General features: G+C 49.6%; 3 protein-coding genes across 4 annotated transcripts in view; 1 reads left to right on the forward strand and 2 right to left on the reverse strand.

Annotated features, from left to right (window-relative positions):
- strn4 (striatin, calmodulin binding protein 4) overlaps nucleotides 1-3,268 on the reverse strand; it is a gene marked incomplete at its 5' end in the record, with an annotated part of 20,987 nt that extends 17,719 nt beyond the window's left edge. The window contains 2 exons of the mRNA XM_084439072.1: nucleotides 977-1,053; nucleotides 2,975-3,268. Of these exons, the coding sequence (XP_084295198.1) occupies nucleotides 977-1,053; nucleotides 2,975-3,268 (371 nt within the window). The remainder of the gene's footprint in view (nucleotides 1-976; nucleotides 1,054-2,974) is intronic.
- A 958-nt stretch (nucleotides 3,269-4,226) lies between these two features.
- Nucleotides 4,227-8,019, forward strand: fkrp (fukutin related protein; the record flags this gene model as incomplete). The annotated part of the gene is made up of 3 exons (XM_084445479.1): nucleotides 4,227-4,357; nucleotides 4,691-5,951; nucleotides 7,402-8,019. Exons 2-3 carry the CDS (start codon nucleotides 4,965-4,967, stop codon nucleotides 8,017-8,019), a joined length of 1,605 nt encoding a protein of 534 aa, XP_084301605.1. The 5' UTR covers nucleotides 4,227-4,357; nucleotides 4,691-4,964.
- Nucleotides 8,020-12,448: 4,429 nt separating this feature from the next.
- slc1a5 (solute carrier family 1 member 5) lies at nucleotides 12,449-24,874 on the reverse strand (the record flags this gene model as incomplete). 2 transcript variants are annotated; one of them, XM_084445489.1, is made up of 8 exons in its annotated part: nucleotides 12,449-13,326; nucleotides 13,434-13,568; nucleotides 13,885-14,079; nucleotides 14,842-15,075; nucleotides 15,317-15,483; nucleotides 15,609-15,662; nucleotides 16,006-16,048; nucleotides 24,333-24,874. In XM_084445489.1, the coding sequence occupies 8 exons, from the start codon at nucleotides 24,872-24,874 to the stop codon at nucleotides 13,113-13,115; spliced, it is 1,584 nt and encodes a 527-aa protein (XP_084301615.1). In that variant the 3' UTR covers nucleotides 12,449-13,112. The 2 variants fall into 2 exon arrangements, with proteins under 2 accessions (XP_084301615.1, XP_084301616.1); XM_084445490.1 differs by lacking the exon at nucleotides 15,609-15,662.
- Between the last annotated feature and the right edge of the window lie 523 nt (nucleotides 24,875-25,397).

Below are 25,397 nucleotides of genomic sequence, written 5' to 3' on the forward strand. Positions count from 1 at the left end.
GCCTGAACACAAAGATCCCAACGGTTTGCAAAGAAGAGGACGGAGGAGACAGACACACAGACAGAGAGAGAGATAGAAAGGCACACATTTCAGGTATGGAACGTGTCCGGGCTTGGTGTGGGATCCAGGCCAGCAGAGGAGAGACAGTTAAGTCAGACAGTAGTCATCCAGAAGTCATCCAGACTAGTGAGTAAGCCCTTTAGGTAGCTACTGTATAGTCTAGCTGGTTGGCGAGTGTTAGAACGCGTGCTCAGGTCTCTCTGCTGCCCCTGGACAGTACTTACCTCCACACAGTCTCTCTCTCTCTCTCTGGGGAGACCTACTCCTCCACACAGGCTAGCTAGCTAACTACAGCCCGTTCTGTCTGTCTGTCTGTCTGTCTGTCTGTCTGCATCTCTCTCTCTCTCTCTCTCTCTCTCTCTCTCTCTCTCTCTCTCCCTGATCGGGGCCAAGGGCAGCTCTCTTCCACCTCTCCGTCTGTCCTCGTCCCTCCGTCCCTTCGAGATTCACCACGAGCCAACAAGTAGAGCATAGGACTTTTCTAGGACAGTGTGTGTGTGTGGTGTGTGTGTGTGGTGTGCGTGCAGCACAGTCAGTCTGCATGGTAATTGCTACTGGAGCTAGACTGTAGAGTACTGTCTACAGTGTGTGTGTGGTAATGTATGAGAACCTTGAGGTTTCAATTAGAGATGGTCACTGAGGCAGACGAAGACCCACACTTAACGTGTGTGTGTGTGTGTGTGTGTGTGTGTGAGAGAGAGATGGAGAGCTCCTGTGTGTGTGTGTATTTGTGTGTGTGTGAGAGAGAGATGGAGAATTCTTGTGTGTGTGTGTGAGAGAGAGAGAGAGAGAGAGAGAGAGAGAGAGAGAGAGAGAGAGAGAGAGAGAGAGAGCGTATGTCTGTGTGTGTACATGACCAGGACCCTGCCACCTGTCCCTCATGCTGCTGTCACATGACCCTGTAGGAACATCACACCTGGTCCAGAGAGGGGCGGAGCCTTGCGCCAGCCTGTCACCAGAGACAGAGCGGCACAGGTGTCTCCATTTAACGACCTGATTCACACTCAAATACACACACGCCCACATGTACAAACTGTCCCCAAGTTCTCCCTCTGTCACTCTCACTCCCACTGACACACTCTCTCACACACACACACACACACGATGAAGGAGATGCCAGGGATGTTTTCCACGGCATTCATCGATTGTCGACCGTTGGCGAGAAGATGCTGGTCAGGCGCGTGTGTTTGTCTCTGACGCATGTCCGCTTGTGTACGGGCTAACGACCGTGTACTAATACGCCTCCGTGTGCATAGCGTGTCTCGAGTGTGCGCCAGTGTGCATCGACGTATCCATGTGCACAAACATGTGAGCGCGTGAACACGCATGTGCTAGCCTTGCACACGGCCTCAGAAGGACACGCCACTGGCATGCTGAGAGCACAGGGAAAAGGCCGAGAAATAGGAAGAGTTGGCCTTCAGTGTGTGTGTGTGTGTGTGTGTGTGTGTGTGTGTGTGTGTGTGTGTGTGTGTGTGTGTGCCACGGGGCTTTTCCCCATTCGAGCAGCCATTGGGATGTTCTTATGTAAGCTACGGCCACTGTTTGAACATGACCAACAACTGCTGTCAGTCCCTTTCTCTTGCTTGGGAACAGAGCCCAGTGGTCGGGTTCAGTTTGTAATCTTTCATCCATATTTAATCAACTTTCTATTTATAACCACACAGGTTGGAGGCGGAGGTTCTGATGGGATGGGGGGGGGGTGATATGATCCCCTAGATAATAAACCCATCCATGTGAACGGCGTCTATATTTAATTCAACATATTTCTTACAAGGGCCACGTGTGGGAAAGGAATGACAGAGAGAAAACATGATTTGAGCTCCAGGGGGGGGGGGGGGGGACGCCAGTGTGCGTGCCTGTCATTGGCCTTTTTCCCCCCCATGTGTAGCCTACGTGTGAGTATGGGGGGGGGTCCGGGATTATCGCCTAAAAGCGGCATCATTCGCATTGCTATGTCCCAGTTGTAATTAACAGCGAGTCAAATGAGTGACAAGCTATCCATCTCGCACAGAGGAAACGCCGGAGGGTTCAACGTTAGGACGGCCAGAGATTTGGCCTTTTGACCCCTTCAGCGGTGTGATCCAATTAACCCCGCGATCCTCCGATCTGAGAGTGAAATAGGTTCAGTCAGTCTGCTCCTCAGTGCAGTAACACTACAGTATCATGAAACACTTCAGCAATAGGCTATACCCTCATTGAGGCGAAGCTAAATCATGTTTTCATAATACATCCAGCTGGTTAAATTGGACTTGCTCTGGCCGTCCCGCTACATCAAAGCAAGTGAAATTAAGTATAGGCTTTGCCTTCGCCAGCTGCAGCGATGGTGTTGGCCAGAAGCAACACATCCAATCTTGTGATTATACCAGCCTAACGTTAGAAATGATTTGGATCAATCCGATTTCACAACGGAACAACATTCTGATGGTCGTTGGAGTCGCCTAGGAGCGGTCACGACTTCCAAGGATTCGCACTGCATTCATCCGTGGCTCTTTCTCTACTATTGTGTCGAAATAATGGTGCTTTGGTTTATAACTAGGAGGTGGCAAATTGATTAAATTAAATAAAACACCGCATGAACTCGCACTTCCTCGTCGCAAATTCGGATATGTTTCTCAGCCCCCCAGTTGCTCGAATGCACTAGATATAACTAGGTAACTGTGATATAATGGTATATAGATATAACTAGGTAACTGTGATATAATGGTATATAGATATAACTAGGTAACTGTGATATAATGGTATATAGATATAACTAGGTAACTGTGATATAATGGTATATAGATATAACTAGGTAACTGTGATATAACGGTATATAGCTCGAACGCACACAGGTCGGAGGTAGGTATTTCCCCCACTTACGACTTGCCACCTCCGACCACAAACGAATGCACCATAAGTCGATTAGCCAAATTACCCGGAGTTCGTCCCTCTCGGCTTCCCAGCGGTATTTCTCGGCCTGGAAGCGTCCCCATTCGAACTGGATGAAGTGCAAGATCCCAGGGAGCGATAGGCCCGCGTCCCCGTCCCCGTCTTGCGGTTCCCGGGGATGAGACGATCCGGCCATCGCCCCGGCCGCTGCTGCTGCTGCTGCTGCCGCCTGACCGAGGGCTGGTTTGGGGCCGTTGGGGTTCGGGTTGCGCCCCACGCCGCTCCCTCCCGCGGTCTGGTTCGTTCCGCCCGCTACTCCGCCGGATCTTTCCGCCTCCATTTTTACCCGTTCGAGCTTTCGCCAGGACAAGGAGGGTGGAAACAAGCAGGGGGAATAATAAACCCGTCCCTTTCAGAGCAGACACTTCCACTCTGGCTAGGCTCTCTTTCTTCCTCTCTCGCGTAGACAACGGTGGTTGTTACGTCGGCAGCAAAAAACAAAGAACATCCGGTTTTGCCTTTCACAATAAAAGCAGTGATTGTGCGACTTTATCTGTGTGGCGGATTTATTCTAAGATTAAACTGTATATCAAATAGCACAGAAAAAAAAAAAATATATATATTGTTACACATAGTCCTGTATGTTTTATTGTAATTCTGTCCTGTTGTTTGTAACTTAGTGTAACGAGTGCTGAATGATTGTGAACAGGTCACACTTGAAAATGAGTCCTCTGAACTCAACGTGTTTTTTGTACCTGTATAAATAAAGGTTAAATAAAATAAAATAAAAAAACTGTATATCAAATAGCACAGAAAATATAGTTTCATTCAGTTGTAGATCTGTCGCAGAAATATCATTATTATTTTAGGTGAGCTAACAACCTAGTGTAGCCTACCAAGACTTGTACTCTGAAGGTATCGGCTTGTTTCCTGCTGACAGCATTCACCCCTGTCGCTAGAATGATTGAGCTAGAAACGCAAGAGTTTAAGAGCAAATGCCAAATAATGAGCTGGTGGTAGATCTAAATCTAGCGACTCTTGTAAACAGGGATATCGTTTCCTGCAATATTGTGATCAGGCGCAAAATCCCTTCCCTTCTCTGTGATCGCTCGATACGTCGTGAACGCAGCCCACAATAGATACCGTTACAGTAAAAGGCAGCTGCTATGGTGTTATTTGAATCTATAGATTGGTTCATTGACCTGTTGCTACTCAAGGGACTATAGACACGTTTGGTTATAGATGTTGTGCTCTTCTGTTCCTTACAACATCGGCTGTCCCCCTTATGCGTGGGGTTGCTCCTCTACAGAGCTGGCTGAAGCTACACAGCCTACATGCCTTCGAAGATGACCTCGTACATTGAATGCTAGGAGATGATACAGAGCGATTATGCCAATTTGTTCTGCTCAATTCTATCTTTTAGTTTCAGGTGAGTTCTGCATAATGGCGTTTGCTTATACAGCCAATGGCTGGATGAAATAAATGATACATGCTGCATTGGTTATGGTCAGATCTTGCCATATGAACAGTGTTAAACTCGGTAGCCTACTATGCTGTCAATGTCAGATTATTCATATTTCAGTCACTACTGTAAATGTGTTATTAATGTGTTGTGCACGGTTCAGAGAATACAATTTGCAGTCAATAATATCTAGATCAAATGATTGGCAGAGTAAAACTTGGGCAATCCCATCCACAGATTAACACACTGCAGGTACTTCTATGTGTTCTTCAAAAGTCAGTGTTTCTGCGTGCGTTTCAGACGGGCCTGGCCCCTCCACAGAGACACAGCGAGCTGGTGTAAGCTCCTCATCGAGGGGGGTCCTGACTGAGACGCTCTGAAGAGACAGACCAGCCGCAATCATCTCCTCTCCCCAACTTCAGAAGCAGAAGAGAGAGAGAGACAGCCAACCCTAGCCAGCTACTCCGCTTAAAACCACCCCTTACCCGAGACCTTGCTCTCCCATGGCACGGATGGGCAGTACCTCCAGCTGAGGAGGAGTGACCAGTTGAAGCGTTCGAGCTCCCTCGCCGCCATGCGCGTGAGCTTCTGCCAGGGTCTGCTGACCGGAGCCATCCTCCTGAATCTGCTGATCCTCTACTGCGTGTCCCGCGCCCAGCAGCAGATGATGGAGAAGAGGAGGGGAGACCCAGGGAGGGGCCCCAGGAGATCCGCCCTGCCCGCCTCCGGCCTGGCGGGCGGCGTGGGCGGCCCCGGAGGAGGGGGGCCGGGCGGTGGCGCCGGCGCAGGGGCCGAAGGGAACGGCCGAGGGCCCCGGGTCACCGTCCTCCTGCGGGAGTTCGAGGACTTTGAGAACCACGCCGGCGACGTGGCGCGGTCCTTCCTCCGCCAGAGGCCCGAGCTGCCCTTCCTGGCCGTGGCCGACGCCCCCCCCTACCCGCCGCTGGCCCTCCCCGAGGGGGCCCGCGTCCTGGTGCTCGCCCCCAGCCCCGAGCAGCCACCGCAGGCCCACCGGCCGGAGTCCCACGTCCAGACGGAGTTCGTGCTCCTGGTTCCGGACGGCGTGGAGCTGGATCCGGGCCGGCCGGTGGAGCGGCTGATCCGCGAGCTGGAGGGCGAGGGCGGGGGGCCCGTCCGGCTGGTCGCCGCCCCCGTGCTCTCCCGCGCCGCCGTGCGGTGCCTGAACCTGCGGGTCAGCCTACGGGAGTGGACGGCCACCTACGTGCCGGGCGCCACCGGCAGCAGCGGGAGCGTGTGCACGGCGCTCCAGGGCGACGCCGTGGTGCTGCTGCGCTCGGAGGACCTCTTCAACCTCTCGGTGCCCCTGGGGCGCCCCCTGCTGGCCTCGCTCTTCATCCAGACGTCGCTGCGCGGATGGAAGGTCAAGCTGCTGGAGGGCCCCGCCTTCCCCGCCGGACACCGCCCCCTCTTCAGCTCCGCCCACAACCAGTGGAAGGCGGACGCGCGCTTGAAGGAGAGCACCGGCCGGCTGATGAGGAGCTTCGGGCTGAAGCGCCTCCTGCTGGCCGATGGGAAGGAGCAGTGGCACGGCTGTAGCAAGGTACAGTACCTAAAGCTTTTAGTTACTCGGCTCCTTCTGCCTGGAACATGCTACAAAATGATCTCAAACTTGAGGAGCAGGTCTCAATCGATGTTTTTAAATCCACTATGAAGGTTTTAGAGGTGGATTTAATAGTATGTTCATGTTTTTAACTAGCGTATTGCCATATAGCCAAATCACCAAGTCACATGTGTAAATTGTATTACTGTTGCATCTCTGTGTTTCTGTTGTATTTTTCGTCTGTAACTCTGTGTTTGGATTGCACTGCTGCCTATCTTGGCCTGGTCTCTCTTGAAAAAGAGATTTTTAATCTCAATGGGACCTTTCCTGGTTAAATAAAGGCAAAATAAAAAAATTCAATAATAAAATAAAGCCTCAGTATGTAAGATTTCCATAAGATTTTAAACATTTAAATATGGCTATATTGCTATGATAATTCGAGAGGGATGAGTGATTGAGCTCCTCTGTGAAAACTGTGTATTTGTAGACTGGGCTCTGCTACAGAAATGATCATATTTATTATAATTTGATGTAGGGTCGACACCAGAGCATTAAAAACAAACGGCAGGGTCACACCTACCTCAAAGCAAGCACACGTGATCCAGTCAGAAACACAGGGCCCTCTTCTATGACCTCATGGGTACCCAAACCCTGAGATTGTAGCTGACTGATTGTACCCAGGAGGACAGGTTTCTCTCATTACTAATGTGTAGCTAGCTCGTGGCTGCCATATAGTGCAGACTTTACATACTGCAGCTTTAAACAGTAAGACCCAAGAGGCCAGGCGATATTGAAGCATTAACTCACTCAAGGGTTGTGGTATATGGCCAATATACCACGGGTTGTGCTGCAGTCACAGGCACGAGGCGCAGACGAGTCGATCAGCACAACCCGTGGTATATTGGCCATATATCACAACCCTCGAGGGAGTTATTGCTTTTATACAACGGTTATATCATCGGGAAACATTTATGGGAGAAATATCTACTATTTCAGTGTCTTAATATCGATTTGAGTGAACTCTGCCAAGAAAGGCAGTTCATAAAACTATCACATTGCTATGCAAGTTTCAAAACGGCAAACAATGAGCCCTAGCAACCAACACGAATACATGACCAACCTAGCTAGCCATTAACGAAGTGTAGCCTACCTTTGCTGGCTTTGCCTGTGGTATATCGTGAATATACAACGGCTCTTAACCAATCAGATTGCGAGGTGGGAACTACCCGTTGCATAAAAGGGAACATTGTAATGGGTGGGTGGAGTTGTTAGAACCGAGGCCCACTGGCAACCCCGTACCCATGCTATATTCTCTGATAGCTCACAGACTCGGAGGCCTATTGCGTTTATACAGGGATTATCTACACACAGCATTACTCCTTGTAGTAAAGTTCATTTGATTGTAAGCATAACACCGTCCGTCCTCGCTTTTCCAAAACGTCACCACCAGGAGACGGCGCGCTGCTTCGGCACGGTGAAGGACGACACGCCGGAGTACCTGTACCTGGAGCGCTGGACCCCGCCCTGCTGCCTGCGCGCCCTCCGGGAGACCACCAAGTACGTCATCGACATCCTGGAGAGCTCCGGGGTCCGCTACTGGCTGGAGGGGGGCACGCTGCTGGGCGCCGCCCGCCACCAGGACATCATCCCCTGGGACTACGACGTGGACCTGGGCATCTACATGGAGGACGTCCCCAACTGCGACCACCTGAAGAGCCTGGACTCGGGCTCGCTGGTGGACGCCAACGGCTACGTGTGGGAGCGGGCGGTGGAGGGCGACTTCTACAGGGTCCAGTACAGCGAGGTCAACCACCTCCACGTGGACCTGTGGCCCTTCTACCCGCGCAACGGGGTCATGACCAAGGACACGTGGACGGAGCACAAGCAGGACGTGGAGTTCCCCGAGCACTTCCTGCAGCCGCTGGTGCCCATGCCGTTCGCCGGCGTCACCGCCTACGGGCCCAACAACCACCGGGCGTTCCTGGAGCTGAAGTTCGGGGAGGGGGTCATCGAGAACCCCCAGTACCCCAACCCGGCTAAGAAGAGGCTGGACAGGAGCAGGCTGTGAGGGGGAAGGGGGGGGTGGAGGGAAATGAGGAGAGGAAGAGAAGGAGAGAGGGTTTAAGAGAGGGGGCGTCAATGAGACCAGGACTCGGGAACCTTTGACATTGTCACGTGGTGTGCATGGTGTTAGGATATAAGGACGTGGGGGTCATGGGGGTCATGCAATCAAACTCACCTGCCGAAGACCAACTCTGTCCGAAGCGTCATTTTAGCAGCGTAAACCTTGGTGGAGCAGTAACTGTTGTGTGTCTGACTTTTCCATCTTAAACTGTTCATGTAATTGTCCTTCCCGTGAACCGACCATTACCTCAGCCTCGCCAAGTAGAGGCTGGAGCAGAGCGGGGGCTGGGAGGAGGGGAGAGGGAGAGAGAGGAGAGAGAGAGGTAGGGAGGAGGGGAGAGGGAGAGAGAGGAGAGAGAGAGGTAGGGAGGAGGGGAGAGAGGTGGAGAGGAGAGGAGAGGAGAGAGAGAGGTAGGGACGAGGGGAGAGAGAGGTGGAGAGGAGAGGAGAGGAGAGAGAGAGGTAGGGAGGAGGGGAGAGAGAGCTGGAGAGGAGAGAGAGGTAGGGAGGAGGGGAGAGAGAGGTGGAGAGGAGAGAGGTATGGAGAAGGAGAGAGAGAGAGAGGTATGGAGGGATGTGTTTGGAACTTGGGACCTAAAGCATCATTGTCTTGCTTGTGTTTTCCAGCTGTTGGTGCATGATGGGATGGTACAGACTACAGATCTATAGAAGGAGAGATAGACACATGATAAAAGACTCACACAGCTGACTGTCCAGCTTTCTGTAAAAACAAATTGTACAGTAGAAAGACAGACATTATATCCGGATGGTATAAAGAGAAGATGTTAACGCACAGATCTGGAGATATTTGATCAAATGTGCCACAGCTACAAAGTATGCTAAGCTACATCTAACAAACGCTATCAAACTACAATAAGTAATAATAATTATGACAGTGGTATTGATGTAGAAGTGTTGGTCAATGGTGTACTTGGACTAAGTGTGTGTGTGTGTGTGTGTGCGTGTGTGCGTGTGTGCGTGCGTGCGTGCGTGCGTGTGTGTGTGTGTGTGTGTGTGTTGGGTGCGTGCGCACGCGCGAGTGTGCATGCATGCGTGTGCTATATTTATGTTTACATTGCACTGATTCACTTTCTCAGTTGAGATTTGCACAATTCCATGTTCTGTTCACTGAGGTGATGAATACTGATGCTGGTTTGAGGCTGTGCTGTAAACTCGGTGAGCTCCTTGCCTTATCTTCAGCATGTCTGCTATGGTTATTACTTTTACAGCTATGAAACCAGCTCCTCTTCTACTGATAATAATGAAAATCTGACTGACTTCCATAGAATCGGAAGACTGAGAGACATACAGTAGTTTGTAGGAACTCCTCAGAGATGCACTGAAAGTACGACAATACCTCACCGAAGAAGTTGTTCAAGCTGAGGAAATCAGAAACAGGATGTACCCTCATTACACATGTTGTACCCTCATTACAAGTGTGTGCCCTGTGTGGAGTGAGTCCTGCATCTTACTGGAACATGAATAGTGACTTTTATTGTGGAAAAACCGGCCTTCCATGCACACTCTGCCCGTGAGGAAGAACACAAAATACTAGACCACCAGCACTCTCGAGAATGTCAGTGTGTGTTTCTCCATTTCATCCAAAAAAGGAATTATAAACACTAAAGTGTGGTGTGTGCCTCTTTATTATATTTTATATGTAGATATATTTAAAAAGAATACCGGGTATGAACACATATGAAGGAACTCCCTTTGATCGTACATCCTTCGATCCAGTTCCAACTCTGACAGTCAATAGTGAAATGCAATTTTCCACATTTACCAGCAGGTGGCAATGCCACACTGCCAGCCATTCTGCCACCAACATAATACTGCCCCCCCCACCCCCTCCCCACACACACACACCACATCCTGCTGTCCACATATCCTGTCGTGGTGCTTAAAGTCTCATTAAGACTGTAGCATAACTTTTCCTCCCTTTAAAAATGGAGGGAAAGGAGACTGAGTATAAATATAAATATCTCAGTAAGTTGAAGAGGTTCTGCAACTGTAAGAAAAACTCAACACCTATCAGTGTGGGTTTTATAGTGACTTTAAGTGCTGCCTCCATCTGCACCTGTTTGTGTGGGTTTATATCATGGATTATGTATTAATAGAACGGTTTATATGGTTTTATAGAGGGTTTATGGTTTCTGAAGTACAGGTGTCTAGGGCTGGCTGCGTGTGTGTACATTCCTCTAATCTCTGAGAACTTATTGTTCTGTACATGAAGTCTGGAGGCTGATACAATCATCTAATGTTGACTGTTGGTTGTGTGCATAAGAGAGTGAGAAGGTGAGGGTGTGTACTGTGTACAGGATCTGGTGTGTGTGTGTGATGTTATATCAGGATGAAGCTCAACACACGTTCTTATGCGTTATGACCTCAGGTGCCATATCATTATCCCAAACGTACTCTTGTATGGACATATTTCCTGCAGTGAGACCAGGAACCCAATTTCTGAGGCTACTCCAGTCCTCACCATACCAGAGTAACTGGTCTCCTTAAATACTGTATGTATACTGTATTATATAATACATTGTATTTACCAGCCACCTTTTCCAGATGCTCAAAGCATGGAAGTCTAGGACCAAGAAATCCTTCCTCTGAATTTCCACTGATATTATCAGCCTAGTTACTGTGTAACTCGACTCAACAATGACCCTTATTGCAGTGCGAACATTCTGTCCGCACCTGTTTATCAGAACAGACGAGTCAACAAGAGGATCATAATTTAAAAAATGACTTTTATTTTCTAAGCCAAATAGGGAGTACATTCAGAGACCAGCAGAACAGCTTCTAATGCTAATGAGCTCCGGTAGCCACCGTGGTCTCACACACACACACACACACACACACACACACACACACACACACACAATCACCATACCCACAACACACACAATCACCATACCTACAACACAACACACACACAATCACCATACCTACAACACACACAAACACACAATCACCATACACTGTACCTACAACACACACAAACACACAGTGACAGCTCTCTGAGACCCCCTTAAGGAATGATAAGCTTTCTTTTCCTAAACAGCATTGCACAAACACACCATTTACTCTACATACTGTACACACCAATACACAGACAACGAAGGCTGCAGGGAGCGGTTATATAAATATAATATGAGGCTAGTTTCATTTATCAGCCTCTGGTGGCAGCCCATCCCAGGGTGGGGCTTATATGATGACCCAACAGGAAACAAGACTCTTCCATACAGGAAGGAAGTTAAATGAAAGACTAACAGAGCGCGCGTCCGCGGCAGTCAAAAACAGGGTTGTCGCCTGTCATCTTAAACACCCAATCCTTATGGCTTGTAGATCAGTCGGGCAGCACAGACAGTTAAAGCAATGTGCAGCTGGTGACACACTTCTTGATTTGGTATACCTGTGGTTTAAACTGGTAATGAACCAGTTTACCCAGATTCCTTGGCTGTTTCTGAATTTAAAAATAGTGCAACGATCTCGGTTCCATTAGTTGTGTCTGTATCACCTGTATCATTCACACCGCCATACACAAATCCACTATGACACACCGCCACACACAAATCCACTATGACACACCGCCAAACACACATCCACTATGACACACCGCCAAACACACATCCACTATGACACACCGCCAAACACAAATCCACTATGACGCATTCTCTGAATATTCACACACATATAGATCAAACCACATACTGAATACACACCACTCACCAGAAGCTCTTACCAACAAATGATTAAATGCACATAGCTAGCAGAAGAAACGCTTCAAATAAAAATAAACATTGATTAGCTTTGATTAGGAGACGGGGCATCATTGGATTTGTAGGCAATAAAAATAAAAATAAAGTTATAAAATAAAAAGCGGACACCACCATGAGTATTGAATATTCCTACTTGTTCACTGGCCTGTCCTACTTTGGATTGTCTGATAAGATTACAGAAATAAATAGAATGGGAGGTACATTTAAATCAATCAAAAATACAGGAAATTAACATAACTCATAAAAAGGCTCGTTAGCCAATACGCCTCATACTCGCATGTACACGCAAGCCATACACTATAGTCCATTTACATTTCATAGCTCACTGTAAAGTCATTCATCACTCTTGTTTTCCACATCTTACTCGTTCTACAGATCCGTGTTCTCTCACACACAACAAAGCCTCTTCACACGAACGGTGCTTTTCCAACAGTTTTTGTGCCTAATAGTCAACAAACACCTTGACTGACTGACCTCGCAGGTTGGGATAATAAAACAGGAAAACCTACACAAAACAAACAAACAAAGTGACCAACACTTAGCAACGGTCTTCTTCACTCTCCATAATGACATCATTATAGACGGGCGGTCAGCTCGGCGCCTCGGTACTTCCTGGATGCTGGTTGGTTTGTGCCTTTGGTTGCAGCGGCATGCTGGTAGTCTTCTAAACTGAAGTACAGCAGAGGTACGAAGGTCAGCTCACCAGGCTGAAGTCCAGTTGAAGAGGTGTTTTGGAGTGTGTGTGTGTGTGTGTGTGTCTGATAGTCCTTGAGTAATTTTTTTTTTTTAATTTAAAGATAATTTTGCCCATTCACAGATTTAACAATTAGGATTGAACTTCATTTGGTATATAGAAAAATATCGAGACAGACTATTGATGAGGTGGAAAAGCTTCAACCCCCCCCGCTGAGAGGGAGACATACAGGGGGTGTTAGCTCACACACACCATGGAAGACCAGACTGATAGACAGAGGTGCCCATAGGGCTAGTATAGAGAGTAGAAGAGTTCTCCATAGGGCTAGTACAGAGAGTAGAAGAGTTCTCCATAGGGCTAGTACAGAGAGTAGAAGAGTTCTCCATAGGGCTAGTACAGAGAGTAGAAGAGTTCTCCATAGGGCTAGTACAGAGAGTAGAAGAGCTCTGAGTTAAGGGCCAGCTCTCCAGCATCTGTAGGACCAACAGATAAAACGGAAGCTAGAAAAATTTAAACGAAACGCGTCGGTTCATTTGTTGGTAGACGGCAACGGTGGCGCGTTCTCTACATGACGGACTCCTTCTCGCAGCTGCGCACGGCGTCCCCGCCCGCCATGTCGCCCTTCTCGATGAGGGGCGAGTGTTCCGGCGCCGCCTCCATTTTCACCTCGCTGAGCTCCGCCCCTTCCTCCGCCTTGGAGGTGCGGTCGACGAAGTGCTGCAGGAGCCCCGCCCCAAAGGCGTCGCCCTCCACGTTGAGGACGGTGCAGGTGCGGTCCCTGTTGGGGGGGATCGAAACGTCCAAACAACGTTGTAGTCACATGATCACCACAACCAACAGAAATTGTTCGCATCATACGGCAATTCGAAATGACGGAATACTCACACGAGCCAATCAACGGCTAGGATGAGGGAGATGTCGTTGGTGGGCAGGCCTACGGCCTCCAGGATGATGGCCAGCGTGAGCACGCCCCCAGCTGGGATCCCTGCTGCTCCCACACTGGACGCCGTGGCTGTCACTCTGCCAGAGGGGGCGGGACATGGAGAGGGGGTTAGCCACTCAGGCAACAAGCAAGTTATGGGTTGAGCTCAATCCATATAGCTGTTAGGTGTGTTTAGGGCAAAACATTTACAGCGCTTCAGGTAGAGGTGTGTGGGTTGTATGTGTTATGTGCTCCTGCATATGTGTGTGTGTGCGTGCGCGTGTGTGTCATCCTGCATGTATGTGTGTGCATCCCTGACTCAAAGCATGCGTGTGTGTACCCGCACGGCATGTGTGTTTGTGCTTCTTTGTGTGTATGCGTGCGTGCGTGTGTGTGTGTGGGTCCTTGACCTACAGGATGGTGAAGACCTGGATGAAGTTGAGGGGGATGTTGTTCAGCTGGGCGATGAAGACCGCCGCCACGCACTGGAAGAGGGCGGCGCCGTCCATGTTGACGGTGGCGCCGATGGGCAGGATGAAGCGGCTGATGTGCTTCGACACGCCGTTCTTCTCCTCCACGCACTTCATCATCAGAGGCAGGGTGGCCGAGCTGGACGGAGAGAAGGATAGAGGGATGAGAGAGACATTGAGAGAGAGAGAGACAGACGGAGACGGTGACAGAGGGAGACAGTGACAGAGAGAGAGAGACAGACAGAGAGACAGGCAGAGGGACAGATAGAGATACAGACAGAGAGAGACAGGCAGAGAGACAGACAGAGACAGAGAGACAGACAGACAGAGAGAAGGGGTTCTTCATCATCAGAGGCAGGGTGGCCGAGTTGGACGGAGAGAAGGATAGAGGGATGAGAGAGACATTGAGAGAGAGAGACAGACAGAGAGAAGGGGTTCTTCATCATCAGAGGCAGGGTGGCCGAGCTGGACGGAGAGAAGGATAGAGGGATGAGAGAGAGAGAGAGACATTGAGAGAGACAGACAGACAGACAGAGACAGTGACAGAGGGAGACAGTGAGAGAGAGAGCGAGAGAGACAGAGAGACAGGCAGAGAAACAGATAGAGAGACAGACAGAGAGAGACAGACAGAGATACAGAGAGAGACAGGCAGAGAGACAGACAGAGATACAGAGAGAGACAGGCAGAGAGACAGGCAGAGAGAGAGAGAGATACAGAGAGAGAGAGAGAGATACAGAGAGAGACAGGCAGAGAGACAGGCAGAGAGACAGGCAGAGATACAGACAGAGAGAGAGAGAGATACAGAGAGAGAGAGAGAGATACAGAGAGAGACAGGCAGAGAGACAGGCAGAGAGACAGGCAGACAGAGAGAAGGGGTGGAGCCAGCCAGCAAGTCTCTCACCTGGAGCAGGTTCCGAAGGCGGTTGCCAGGGCGGTGAAGATCCCCCACAGGAAGGTGTAAGGGTTCTTGCGGGTGATGATGAAGTAGATGCCCGGCAACACCAGCAGGCCGTGGATGGCGTGGCCGATGACGCAGCAGGCGATGTACTTGCCCAGGCTGGCGAACAGCGTGGCCACGTCCTCCATCTCCACGATCTTGCCCGCCACAAGGAACATGATACCCAAAGGTGCGTACCTGGGCAGGAAGGGGAGGGGTTAGGCCGTCATTTGCACACAGTGCATTTTGAAAGGGCCACTTTTAATTATTTTGCGAGAAACCTCCTCGCACCTTTGTTCTGGAAATCTATACTATGCTGACAATGCTTATTCACATTACAACACTACTTACATTACACTACTCGCATTACAATCTGCATATCAGTGATCCGACAGGAAGTAGTGGGAGGGGGGGGGGGGGGGGGGCGGGGTTTGCTTACCACATGATCCAGGACACCAGCACCATGGTGGCCTCGTTGAAGGAGTTGAAGAACTTGATGAGGATCTCGCCCTCCTCGCCCAGCTTCCTCAGGGCCACGCCGAACACGATGGCGAACACCACCAGGCCCAGGATGTTCATACCGTCCTGATCCATACCCACCGGGACCTGGGCAAAGATCAAACACACACACACACACACAGATCAAACACTCATGCATACGCACGCACACGCACGCACGCACGCAAACACGCACACACGGAGGGACAGACGACACACTCCTCTCCCCTTACCCTCTCGACAGTGATGTTGGTGCCGTTCTTGGTCAACTTGTAGCCGGTAGCATACTGAACAGAAGAAACAGAGCACAGGTTAGAGAGCTGTATGAAGGGGAAACGCTGGGACTACAGATGGAAACTAGCCTTCTTGGCAAATCTGATACACTGTCAAACAAACAAACAGTCCCTACCAAACAAACAAACAGTCCCTACCAAACAAACAAACAGTCCCTACCAAACAAACAAACAAACAGTTCACATGCAGAAGGAAAACACATGGGAACGTCATTTCTCTCTCTCTCTCTCTCTCTGTGTGTGAGTGTGTGTGTGAGTGAGTGAGTGTGTGTGAGTGTGTGTGAGTGTGTGTGTGTGTGTGTGTGTGTGTGTGTGTGTGTCAGGGACAGATACCCACCGACTGGAAGGCTGCAGACACCAAGTTGGAGGGGAAGATGTTCCTGGAAGGAGAGACAAGAGGCGACGTCAGGAGCTGTCAAACATGTCCCCACACATACATACGACATACTAACGTCACACTAACGTCACACTAACGTCACACTAACGTCACACTGACCACGCAAACACAGTCGTCGCGTGTTCAGAGCTACATACCGACATCATACTGAGTCCAACGCAGTCGGCGCATGCTCAGAGCTACATACTCATGCTAATTGCTAACCCCAACAGTCGGACCTGTTCAGACAACGTTCCGCACTACATACCGACGTCATACTGAACACTCCGGCCATGTCACACAGCAATACACTCAACACAGCTGGACGCCGGGAGCCAAAATGGAGGAGATACGAGGAAGAGGAGGAGGGTGGGACTCTGGAACACCTGCACTGTACATTCTGACAGAGAGGTACTTCGTTCGGCACCCCTTCCCACTGGCTTGGTGTTAAGCCCCGCCCTCTTTCATACTGGTAGCCCCCCCCTCCCCCCTGTCATGGTGTTAGGCCCCGCCCTCTTTCATAATGGTAGGCCCCACCCCCTGACCATGAGTCCCATCATGTGGAAATAACTGGAGGCATTTCAGCAGTAATCCCTCCCCATCTGCCCCAATTACCCCTGACTGGGATTTAACTGCCCCCCAACTACTGCAGCCTGCCTGCCACCGACACACAAGCCCACACCCCACCTCAATATGGATTTAGATTAATAAGAGATTAACTTCCAACAGAACCAACATTATCCACCACATCCATTCAGTTATTTCTCCTCCGCGTGCCGTGTGTATGTGTGTGTGTGTGTGTGTGTGTAGATTAGTCCCGGAACAGCCACCTAACACACGGGACATGGGGATGGCCTCTGGGATTAAACAGGCAGTCGGACCCGTCATGTGACAGAGGGAGGGAGGGAGGGAGGGAGGGAGGGAGGGAGGGAGGGAGGGAGGGAGGGAGGGATGGAGAGGTGGAGGAGAGTGCCGGGCGCAGACTCGACTGTGATGTGTGTGGTAGTTAGTTACTGTGATGTGTGTGGTAGACAGTTACTGTGATGTGTGTGGTAGATAGTTACTGTGATGTGTGTGGTAGATAGTTACTGTGATGTGTGGTAGATAGTTACTGTGATGTGTGTGGTAGATAGTTACTGTGATGTGTGTGGTAGTTAGTTACTGTGATGTGTGTGGTAGTTAGTTACTGTGATGTGTGTGGTAGATAGTTACTGTGATGTGTGTGGTAGATAGTTACTGTGATGTGTGCGGTAGATAGTTACTGTGATGTGTGCGGTAGTTAGTTACTGTGACATGTGTGGTAGATAGTTACTGTGACGTGTGTGGTAGTTAGTTACTGTGACGTGTGTGGTAGATCGTTACTGTGACGTGTGTGGTAGTTAGTTACTGTGATGTGTGTGGTAGTTAGTTACTGTGATGTGTGTGGTAGTTAGTTACTGTGACGTGTGTGGTAGATCGTTACTGTGACGTGTGTGGTAGTTAGTTACTGTGACGTGTGTGGTAGTTAGTTACTGTGACGTGTGTGGTAGTTAGTTACTGTGACGTGTGTGGTAGATCGTTACTGTGACGTGTGTGGTAGTTAGTTACTGTGATGTGTGTGGTAGATAGTTACTGTGATGTGTGTGGTAGAAAGTTACTGTGATGTGTGTGGTAGATAGTTACTGTGATGTGTGTGGTAGATAGTTACTGTGATGTGTGTGGTAGATAGTTACTGTGATGTGTGTGGTAGATAGTTACTGTGATGTGTGTGGTAGTTAGTTACTGTGATGTGTGTGGTAGTTAGTTACTGTGATGTGTGCGGTAGATAGTTACTGTGACGTGTGTGGTAGATAGTTACTGTGATGTGTGTGGTAGATAGTTACTGTGATGTGTGTGGTAGATAGTTACTGTGATGTGTGTGGTAGTTAGTTACTGTGATGTGTGCGGTAGATAGTTACTGTGACGTGTGTGGTAGATAGTTACTGTGATGTGTGTGGTAGATAGTTACTGTGATGTGTGTGGTAGATCGTTACTGTGATGTGTGTGGTAGATCGTTAGGGTCTAGCAGGCCTAGCAACAAGGAGTAGGAGGTGGTGGTCCTCTTACTTCAGCGGTACCGTGCGTCCTGATAGTGGGGACGGACGGAGGACCGACTCTAGCCAGACCCAGCGCAGGCCTCGCTGGGTGAACTGGGCAGTTCACAACTCTGGTGAACCAACTCTAGCTAGGCCTAGCGCAGGCCTCGCTGGGCCGAGTGGACCGCTTCCAAACGTGGCACAAGGGCAGGTCAGAGAGAGAGTTGAGAGAGAGAGAGAGAGAGAGAGAGAGAGAGAGAGAGGAGGTACGCGCTCTCCTTCGCTCCGATTCTGACAGGGCTGGTCGACGTTGAATCCTGGTCCACGCTGCCCCGGCTAACAGGAAGGAGTGCCGGGTGGGGGTTGCTGCGTCATGATAACCTGATGCCTCCTACACACACACTGATGCCTCCCACACACACACACACACTGATGCCTCCCACACACACACACACACACACACATACACACACACACAGTGACTGAATACCTGGACGGAAAAAGCGATGTAAATAGCCCAGCCAACAGCACGTGGCACGAACAGTCACCACAAACAGGCAGAAATTGACGCTACACACACACGCACGCACACATACGCACGCACGCACACACACACACAGAACACTCAGTGGCTGTTCCCTTTGTACTGAGGAGCTAAAGTAAAGGCCTCCTCTCTGTTCTTCCTGTAGTCCGTCTTTCTCTCACTTCATATTCCTGTGGTCTCCCTGGCATTCTCCGCATGCACGCACACGCACACACACACACACTTCCTGGACGGAAAATTAAAACAGGCCTGACACACACACTTCCAATGTGACGTTTGTTTGTGCGTGTGTGTGTGTGTGTGTGTGTGTGTGTGTGTGTGTGTGTGTGTGTGTGTGTGTGTGTGCCTGCAACGCAGTCAAGAGAGATGGCATCTAGCCTAGACCATTTTTTACTGTTTTACCATGTTTGTTGCAACCTAACTTTCGCGAAAGCAGATGTGTGTGTGTTTGAAGTTAAGCACGAGCCCGGGCACACGCGCTTTCGATGACATTCTCATGATGGTGCGACAGCTGGTAGACACACCAAGGACTTTCTTAAAACACACAACACACACGCCCTACATAGCAACTGGCCACGTGTGCCGTGACACTGGTATAACTGGATCTAGGAGGTCCTTGTGTGTCCTGTCTCGCGGTCTACTCCCCCCCCCCGCCCCTCCCCCCGCCCCCCACCCTCCCCCCACCCCGCCCCCAAAACGTGCCTGGAGAAGGGTGGAAATGCGACACGAACAGCTCCGATTTGGCACTTTTTGTCCCGGGCATGCGCCTGAAAAACAACATTCCAGCCCGGCCCGGAACCTGCCGCAAAAAAATCCCGACTGCGGTGGACAGTAAGTAAACAAAACAGTGAAAGCTGGCACATAGCAAGCAGGCGAGCCAGGTGTACACACAGCAGGAATAGACCACACACACACAATCAAACACACACACACAATCACACACACACACACAAACACACACAATCACACACACACAAACACACACAATCAAACACAATCACACACAAAAACACACAATCACAAACACAAGAGGTTAGTGAAGGCGAAGAGGTAGGCTGATGCAACGCGTCACCCCCCCTTCACCTCCCCCGAGGAGGAAGAACCTGTGACCTGACTAGCCGCATACTCGTCCTGTTGTTCCCGAAACGCCGTGCGAGCGAACCTCAGGCTCGCCCCTGCTGTTCCCGTTCTCCTATCCCCGCCCTGGGGCGGGAGCTCGCTCGGCCATCTGCGCCACTCCTTCCTCGAGGAATGGCGGGCCGCCGTGGAGGCCCGGCCTCGGACCTCTGCGATTAGACCGCGGGGCCTAGAGCCGGGCTGGAGGCGGGAGAGAGAGACCGACACTCGTGTACGCCTGCCGTGCCAAACGGACGTCTCACCGGCAGGTCTAGCGCGTGTACGGGGGTGGGGGGGAATTGTGGGAAACGTGGTCAGAGGACTAATCCGACAAACGGACGCGGGCCGGCTCTGGGCCGGAGAGGAGAAGCACCTACGTCTAGGCTGCGGGGGAAACGTCCTGTATTGATCTAAGACACGGGGGAGGCATGTTGACTCTGTCCACACTCAAACAGCTGTGTTTCCCAGCGGGGCCTGGTTCTTACCGGCAGCGCCACGCCGGGGGTTCTTAGCCAGGCTGTAAACAGCGTCCTGTTGGACCGGGTCATCGCCAGCGACCTGCTGACGGCCTGCTGTGTGTACAGCACGCAGAGTTCTGAGCCGGGTGGGGAAAAGCAAATAAGTGATGATAAGGTAAACTAACAAGGAGGATGGAGATGTGGCAGAGAGGGAGGGGGGGGGGGCTGTCTGGTAGGGGTGTTAACAATTAATCGATAAGCGATTCGTGGCCGTTAAAGATTCGCTCGAGCGTGTGAAATTGACTCGAGCTACTAGCAAACAACGTGGTCTACCGTCAAACAACGCGAGATCAGAGTAAGTGTCTGTGGTCGCGAGGAGAGCAGGCGTGCGTTTGAATGTACGGCGCGTGCGCGTCGAGAGCTACCCGTACGTGTGTCTTCGTAAGACAGATCGCGAGAGACACTAATACAGACAAGAGACAAGAGGGGGGGGGGGGGGCAGAGAAAGTGAGAGAGATAGGGGGGGGGGGGAGACGGTGTGTGTGTGTGTGTGTGTGTGTGGCTGTTCAGCCCGTCTTTCTGGTCCTGTGAGCAGCACCTCTTTGCTGCCAAAACTTGACCACCAACCAAGAGGGTCACTTTAAGAAGCCACACGAGTCACGCAAGCCGGCCAATTAACCGCCATGCTTCGGTGGCTGCGCGCGTGTCGTCACAAGACCGACGCGACCTTATTCGTTGATCTTTTAATGGTGGCAGCCCCGTTAAGAAAGAACCAAGACAGAAACATTATCCTCAGAGAGGGGCATTCATCAGATTAGGGCCGAAGTGGAGCAGGTTCGAGCGCAGTAGCTAGTGTTGGTTACATCCAAAACACGACAAAAAAATAGATGCTTCTCCAAGTTTACAGTCAGTGTTCCTTCAAAGACAATAGACTGCTCCGCACACAGACTGTCTCGGGGGTGTACGTGTGATCATAACCCTGGGCGGCCTTTTACAGTCCCAAGACTAAATTGGCATTTATTGGGACGCAGCCCAGGATTGACTGTTTCTTAAATATTACATTTCAATATTCCCTTAATATTAAAATGACAACACTGCCCGGTCCCAGATTACATAGCCCCCATGTGACAATAAAGATAACAGAAGTAGGAATGTTAATCTCCCTCAGATTAGAAAGGAACCCGCACCGCCCTGGTCCGTACTGCCCCCCTGAGCGGTCTAATCTGGGGGGGTTAGGAGGGGATTCAGGGACCGGGTGAAAGACTGTGCTAGTATATTCAACGATATCCACGACTGGAGCTACTAATCAGACCCAAAAAAAAACAGACAAAAATAAAAAATAACCCATCCACTTTCAAATAAAAGACAAGACTGAGTGAATTGGAGGGTCTTCAAAGCGCTGTGGAAAACAACCTGAGCTTAACACGGTTCCACTTGTAATGGCTAATCAGCTAGCCAGAGAGAACACACAATGTACAAACACACAATGTACAAACAATGACTTCTCTGTGAACTGGTTAAGTCTTGTTTCTAATCCCAGAGCAAGAAGTGAGTCCATGGGTTCAAGCTGCTGCAGAATAGGCCTTTCTGCTAGGATTGTCAAGTGAATGAGATGACTGGCACAGAATATGGTTTTAAAACTACTAATAACTAGCTTGTAGATGAGAGAGAGAAAGGGTGTGTGTGGTCATATCCATTTTATTGCGTTATTGTTCGCACCCAGGGGAGAATGACTAATCTCTTCACAACTGTGTGGGTGTCTCATCTACTACATAGGAATTTGTGACACCTACCAGATAGATATAGGAACGATGTGACATGTGACAGTTGACTGGTCACCGTAGGTTCCCGGGTAACTAGGCAACATCAAGCAGTCACCTGGAACATGTATGCTGTCCCAGTGCTTCCTCCTAGCTAACTGCACATGATCTCTCCCTGTCTGTTTGTGTGTGTGTGTGTGTGTGTGTGTGTGTGTGTGTGTGTGTGTGTGCGTGGCTACAGAAGAGGGGCCAGAGAAACCGCTGGATAGATATGGTTAATTTAATTACCATATACTTTTCATGACTTTTTCATATTTACTTTTCGTTTTACTACAAATCCCGCTCTTCTGATATTTGATTTTGCTTATGGAGTGTTTGAGCTGTCACTGTCTAGGCCTGTATGCTTTAGAAAAGAGCATCCTAAAACCATTTATACTGGACTACATCACCATCACAGTGGCATGTTAATGTCACAACGACTAAACTGTTTTGTTTCATTACCCATATAAATTAGGCTACACTTCATTGCCCAGAGAGGCGGCACAATGCATGGACAAACAGTAGCTCACATTCCAGGGATCAAACCCAGGTTGTCCCCTCAACAAACCCAACCGTCAGGCCAAGAGTAGCCACACCCAGGGACACTGATATTAGTAAGTCTCATGTAGACAGGGCTTCCTCGTCACAGGAGATTCGAACCAGCTAGTTATCACAAAGTCTCTTTACATGTCTACTAGCATCCCGTAAATATGGTCTACTCGCATTCCGTTGACATGATGGTACAGGCCTGCTACACAGGTGGCTCACAGCCACTCATAGTCAAACTGTCCGTAGTAGATTATGAAACCCCAAATGATACACATCTGTTGAATATCCAAGTCCGTATCTGATGTGATATACCCCCCCTCCCACAAAAGGTGATGCAAAGCCTGCAACTTTGAAAGGGTACGATACCAAGTTTAAACCTACGGCCTTGTATTGCACTCTTAAGACTGAAACATGTAAACAGGACTCGTGGGTAAAATAAATAAATAAAAAAAGGCAAGAACGGAATGTTCTCGGTATAGTTTCCTGCATCCTCTCTGCTGCGAGCAAAACACATAATCGGGTCCAGGAAAAGACAGTTTTTGGAAAGTTGAAGGGCTGCCCAAGAGGCCAGTCCCACGACAGCTCCCAACGCCACACGCATAACAGCCTGCACATGTCTTCCTTCAAGAAAATGCGCCCAGTACGTATGACTATAATCAATCTAGAAAATAACCAAGTTGCTTATGTTGCAAATACAGGGAGGGACGGAACTAACACAGTAGACATATGTGTCTAAGCACTTATTGTATTATATTATATTGCACTGTACTTTAGATTGTGATTCTTGCACTTTGCCTTCAGCACTAGATTATGCTCTTAGTCACTTGTTTTAGAAAGAAGATGCACTTGTGAGTTCTGGCAAGTAGTAGTACATTGGCTCTTCCTACGTTAAATGCAATTATTGTTAGTCGCTTTGGATAAAAGCGTCTGCTAAATGACTGTAATGTAATGTAATGTAGACTGGCCATTGAAGAGAACGCGTGTCTTAGCTGATGCAACCCCTCCTGCGCGTTACACACCACAGCGGTGGGAACTAATTAGCCGGACAAGTATTATCAGCTCTTATCAGCACTCTTGACCGTGCCGCTGTCTGTGGTCACCTCTGACAGGAAAACGCGACCTTTCTGTCTGAGAAAGTTAGCCTCCGGTTGTTGAAATGAAAAAATACGATAGCCCTGACCTTTAATTTACATTTGGCAGTTGTCGGCGCGCATGTTGCTGATCCAACACCTTCCCTGACCTATCATAAGAGTAGGCCTACTTCCTATGTCGAAACAAGTAATCTAATCAAACGATACAATTTGATGGATAGGCTATCGTGTCAGGGGTCATTACCAATGTGTCAAATTTAAAACATTTTAAAGAACTTTGCCTTACCAAGACATGACAAAGCTAACTTGACATTTGGCCACGTGTGATCTTTAATGTTTCTATAAGAATGGAGGTGGCAGGTGGGCAGACACGTGCCGAGAGCTCTGAGGAGGTTTCAATCAAATCAATCAATCAAAGCTTTATTTGTAGCCTATAGCGCATTTCATACCCAGAGGCAACACAATGTGCTTTACAGAGAACAAGGGAGGTGGGGATACTACACCCCTACATATTCCAGAGGGAAGCAAAAAACCGGTATCACCCAGGGACCAGATAGATAAGTTTGCCCCCTGTGATCCTAACGGTAGTCCTACCATCCCCTCCACCAGCTTGTCAGTGTTTGCCAGATAGCTAGCTAGAGAAGTGAACTAACTTGCCTTTTATTTCTCAATCTCACCTGATCAAGTCCAAGAAGGAGTCTATCACTTCTTTGGGCTGTGGCAGATCCTCGTCGAAACCGGTCACCAAGGGCTTGGAGCCGGTGTTGGCCCCCGGCGTAATGATGAAAGCCATCACCACGCCGATGGCCGAGGCAATTAGGGTTGTGACCAGGAAGAAGAGCATCGCCCAGCCGCCAAGCTTGCCCAGGGCCTTGGGGTCGATGCTGGCTGACCCGGAGACGAGACTGCACACCACCAGGGGAATGATGATCATCTTCAGTAGCCGGATGAGGATCTCGCCGGGGAAGCCCACATAGATGATCTGGGTACGGCTCAGGTCCATTTGACGCACGCCGAGGCCGATAAACACGCCGATAATGACCCCTGCCACGGTCAGAATCACCAGCAAGTTGGCCATCACTATCCTCTTGACCCTCTCAGATAAGGGAGCCGGGGAGCGGACCTTGTGGTCGCGCAGTCCGTTCGCCACGGGCTCGTCGAGATGCGCTTCGCCGTTGGATGCTTTCCCCTCCTCCTCCATGGTGATCTTGTCTGCCATTGTGCGCCACCGAGAATGTACCTGGCAATAAAACTACAAAAGACTGGATGTCTGAAAACTTGAGGAGCGGTCGGTGTGTCGCTAGTTTCCGGATGGTGCAATAACCTTCTGGTGTTTCACTAAAGAGTCATCGGTTTACAGTGCGATGTTGATTCGCTCTCCCACGGTTGTGACTGAACCGAGTGGAACAGGGGACTGCCTCTAAAGGAAAGAACAAGTCGACGTGGATTGACGTCAGCAGAAGGGGCGGATACACGCAACGTGCAGAATGATTGCATCAAATGTTGCATCCGTCTCGGCGTCTCCCATAGGTATAGCCTAGTAGTGTAATATTATTAATAAATATTACACAAATTACGCTACTCAGCAGAACATTTCCTGATAAAACAACTAGCCTATATAAAAATGCAAATACAGATCTGTGGATGAAATGTATTTGAAAGGCTTAACTATGGGTTACTTAAAGGAGAATGTTATTTTTCGACAACCTGAACCTTATTTACGGCATAAGACGTTTGACTCA

Source organism: Borostomias antarcticus, assembly GCF_949987555.1.
Source record: "Borostomias antarcticus genome assembly, chromosome: 1".
NCBI lineage: Eukaryota > Metazoa > Chordata > Actinopteri > Stomiiformes > Stomiidae > Borostomias > Borostomias antarcticus.